This window comes from Triticum urartu, chromosome 3A (assembly GCF_056163025.1).
Source record: "Triticum urartu cultivar PI428250 chromosome 3A, HENAU_Tu73, whole genome shotgun sequence".
NCBI lineage: Eukaryota > Viridiplantae > Streptophyta > Magnoliopsida > Poales > Poaceae > Triticum > Triticum urartu.
In genome coordinates this window covers 190,396,914-190,401,579 of record NC_141875.1, presented here as the reverse complement: position 1 = coordinate 190,401,579, position 4,666 = coordinate 190,396,914, and the positions used below count along the sequence as shown (strand labels likewise).

The 4,666-nt window shown below is 41.3% G+C and overlaps 1 protein-coding gene across 1 annotated transcript; it reads left to right on the top strand.

Annotated features, from left to right (window-relative positions):
• Positions 1-1,137: 1,137 nt before the first annotated feature.
• LOC147979151 (uncharacterized) lies at positions 1,138-2,748 on the top strand. Its single transcript, XM_087546757.1, has one exon. The coding sequence runs from the start codon at positions 1,314-1,316 to the stop codon at positions 2,382-2,384; it is 1,071 nt and encodes a 356-aa protein (XP_087402883.1). The 5' UTR covers positions 1,138-1,313; the 3' UTR covers positions 2,385-2,748.
• The last annotated feature ends 1,918 nt before the right edge of the window (positions 2,749-4,666 follow it).

Sequence of the window (4,666 nt, the reverse complement as noted above, 5' to 3'; positions counted from 1 at the left end):
TTTTCATTTCGCTTTCCTTCCCTTTTTCGTTCTAATTTTCTTTTTTATCTTGTTGTTTTTATTTTTTGTCAACATTTCAAAATGTGCGACTTTATTTTCCAAATGTACGAACTTTTACAAATATGCAAATTCTCAAATTTATGACATTTTGCCACATCAGCAGACGGTTTTTAAAATTTTATGATTTTTTTCAAATTTGTTAACTTTTTTTGAACCTGTGAACTTTTTAAAAATGTGTATTTCTTTCAAACGAATTCATGAACATTTTTCTGAACTCGTGATTTTTTTACTTTGCGAACTTTTTCAAATTCATGAACATTTTTCCAAATCTATGAATTTTTCAATTTACTTGTTTTTTCTAAATTCCTGAACTTTTGAAATATGCTAATCTTTTTTGTGAATTCCATGGACTCTTTCGAACGTGTGATTTTTTTTTTTGCAAAAGTGAACGGTCAATGTTAAGTCAACGGGTCAGGTGAAAGATCAACTCATCTCATCAATGGTCGACTTTTTTTGAGCCAACAAAGATAGGTTTTCTATTGATGTATCACAATGTTTACATTAATGATGGTTGGGTCATGAGGAGTGTCCAACCATAAATGCAAGGAAAAGAAGTATTATACCTAGCTATGCGATGAGCTTCAAAATTAGAACCTCGAGATTCAAATAAGAAATTACAAGATGTAAAAACACTAGAAGTTTCTAAAGCCAATGTCAAGCCTTCCCTAACTGCAAAATCTTCCAATGTAGACATATCAACCAATCCATGCACCACTAGAACTGAAGATCCTATATATACTCCATCTTTATCGCGGCACATTGATGCAACTCTGTACATGGCACTTCCTCCATTCCTAAATATTTGTCTTTTTAGATATTTCAACATAACTACCAAATACGGATGTATATAGCCATATTTTAGAATGTAGATTCACTCATTTTGCTTCGTATATAGCAATTTATTGAAATATCTAGAAAGACAAATAGTATTTAGAAACGAAGAGAGTATGTTATACTGATGTATTGCTGTATTCATGTTGTATTTATGACGAGTTGTAAACCTTTATTTGATTTTCTCATCTATCCAGCGAACAAAGATTGCTGCATCTACTCTCTCCGTTCGAAAATACTTGTTTAAAAATGGTTATATCTAGACTTGATGGTCAACTGGATCCTGTTTTTTTCTTTATGAAAAAACGAGCGAACGGGTCAAGATAATTGAGCCCGCGAGCGGCAAACCCCCCCTCCGGATAAGACTGAGTTGGTCGGTTCGGCAGCGGTCGCGAGGGAACCCCCGTCCAACCGCCGTATCTATGGCCGCCAACGGCCAGCCGCCGGTGCCGGTGGTGGTCGCCAACGTCGACCACCGCCCGGCGCCCCTACTCGGCCTCTTCTTCAACTCACCGATTCCACTTGTCCCTCACAATGGCTTCCCCTGCATCCCCGCCTTCGCCCCCGCCCACCGAAACAATCCGGAGCTCGTGGCCGCCATCTTGAGCGGCGACTTCTTCCTCACCACCCTCCAGGCGCGCGACCACCCAGAAGCTTCCTGGTTCGTCTTAGACGCCCGTGGCGGCTACCTTCTCCTCAAAGGGGGCGGGCTATTGCTCGCGCTGCTAAACCCCTTGGCACGGCGGTGCGAACGGATCTTTGATCTGACTCACGCCCACATCTTCGACGACGACGACGACCGCCAAGGAGATGGTAAAATCCTTCACGCCGGCGTGATCTGCGATGACGAAAACCCCGCGAGCTTTGGCATCTTCTGTCTTGCTTCCCATGGAGAGTTCAGGTTGCGGGCTGCGGTCTTCTCCTCATCCTTGGGAATGGGCGATTGGTTCCTCTCCCCATGGTTGGATGTCCCGCACCACGAGCCGGAAGATGAACTTTTGCTTGAGAGCGGCATGCGAGTGGGTAATTTCATCTACTGGCCTCACCAGGATCGTGCGTATGTGGTCGTCTTGGATCCCGACCCAAACAACCCGCGATTGTTTGTTGAGATGATCCCACCTCTCCTGAATCTGGAAGGTTTTCCCAGCTCGATCCTTGGCCAAATTAACGGCGATAACATGTGCATTGCTTATTCAAATGGATTCAACATCGGTTTCATGCTGCGTCAAGAAGATGGCCTTGATGCTGGGGCATGGGCTAACATCAGGGTATTCAACCTGGCTGATCCAGTTAATGCTAAGATTGCACAATCACCCGAGAATAGGCTGAAAATTGCGGCAATGCGGGGTAGCATCCTGTACTTGACAACAACAGCGATGTTCACGCCCCAGTCCGTTTCTTGGTTCGCTTGTCTGTGCTTGGAAAGTGGCAGGCTGGAGTGGTTGTTTCCGAGGACGTATGATGGTTTCTTCCAGCCATACCACCATTCGTAGTGGAGCACTTCTCTGTTACCAGAGAGTGAAAATTTTGATCCCTTCATATGAGGAATGATGACAACCAGGGAAGGATAATCTGTGAAAAGCATTGCCTTGTTCTCCTACTAAATCAGAACACCCAGCTACCATCCAGAATTGATCTCTTCTTTGGACCTGCATCACGCTCAAGGTCCTGACGAAGTTCCTTGATATTCAGGATTCAGTGACAAGTCAATCCTGTAATTTGATCGTTTATGGTAATTGTTGTTGTCTTCTGTTATCAAACTTACCATTTACATTGTGGGCGAATTACTTCATCTGTTCCTTGACATTCAGTATTCAGTGATAACTCAATCATATGTATTTTGATCGTTTATCATAATTGGGTTGTCTTTTGGTACCAAACTTCCCATTTACATTGTGGGTGAATTACGTATCTGTTCCTTGGGTTCGCTACTGTCTCTTCTTGGTATTGGGGCAAGGCATCCGAACCTTGGAGCCTCTTTTTTTTTTCTGTCTGTAAGATTAGTGTTCTTGACCGGCTGTAGCCTGTTTACCCATTTTGCTAAAAAATATATCCGTCTTATTTTGGCTCATTAATTAGCAGTGCCTACTATCTCTATGATATGATGTCCTCAGAATGATGGCGTGTTCTATATGAATTTTTTGCATGAGTAATTTATTTTTGGAATGCTTTACTTAAGGAATTTATTTCTCATATATTTACAGTGTTTCTTGCACTGTATTAATAGGTTGGCTAGTTATCTTGTTCTCTTTGTAAATTTACACATCTCTTCAGGAATTTGTGTCAAAAGCTGAAACAGGCAAACAAGGGTGCATGGATAAGTGACACGTATCACATGATATACTAGCTTATAATTTTGGATGAATATAACCTAGGGCTCATATATGAGTATTTTATCTTTCACAATATTTTCAATAGATAAATTCCTGAAGAGATATGCTCAATTGCTGATTAGTAAATCTGATTTTTCCTTTTCTGTATACATGCCCAACAAATACACAGTAGTACTCCCTCTGATCACTTACATAAGACGTTTTAGTAAATTCAGACAGTGTACTAAACAGTTCAAACTCAGCTGTCTGAAACGCCTTATAAAAACGAACGGAGGGAGTATTAGAAAAGATTGTTCTCCTACACCAACCAGCATTGTGGTGGAATCCTGTGGAGTTTACTGAACTATGATCATGGTCTATATTTTATCAAAAAAAATTGATCATGGTCTATATGAACTATGTGATGAGAAATATGCTCAAGGCATCAAACTGACACCCTGAACACTTATGATTTGTGTAACTGCCATTGTTGGTCTTTGTAGGCATCCTTTTAAAAGATCTATTCAGTGAGAAGTTATGAGAACTGACTATTTGGTAGTATTGTCTCTACCTCACCTTAATACGAGATTTCTTCTGATTCATTCAATTGCAAATTTGTCAAGAGGCTTGAATTCCCCGCCCCCCCCCCCCCCCCCCCTTTACTGTTTATCTCTTCCTGGTGTCTGCTTTTAATACTTGTGAATTTGATGTGCGTGATCTTGTCAGGCTGTCCCGAGCCAAGTCTAGCCTCTGATATAGGTGAATATCATTCTTTTGTTCAAATAGAAACTGGTAGGTTTAATTAACTTGTCTCGTATTGATAATACCCAGAGTATGTATGGAATTTGTGTGGTCATATTGACCTTCTGTTTGCTATTGATTGGAAATTCAATCTACGTGTATAGTGGCAGGCCTCGGCGCCTCGTTCATTTCATGGAGTTATAATACAGGAATGACCAATGTTAGTTGGACACGGACATTTTCTGGGTTCAGGTTGACATGATCATAGTGTTTTTTGTTGGTTCAAGTCTTCAAGCTATTATATCTCACGAATGTTAGCATGGACTACCCTAAAAAAAGAATGTTGGTATGGACAGTAGTGCCCAGCAAAAATGAGTTAGGCCTCCAAACTCTTCTTAACCTTTCTTTAGGAGCTCTACCACCATATGCACATTGTCGAGAGGAAATCACCATTGAAAAATAATGGCGACAAAATGCACATATGCACTATCGTGTACGAAATAACCGAGTATTAGTTGCTGCCGCTGTTAGACATATCTCGTACTTTGTAAGTAAGATCTGCTGCCACTGTGCATTGTCAATTTTGTGCGTGGTTACTCGTTGATGTCATGCCGAACACTCTACCACACTATCTGTGGTTTGTGAGGCACCTAGTCATCTAGCGATGGCAGTGAAGACAGTGCAAGATATTGCTGTTCTCATGTTCGTACAATAGGCCCCAT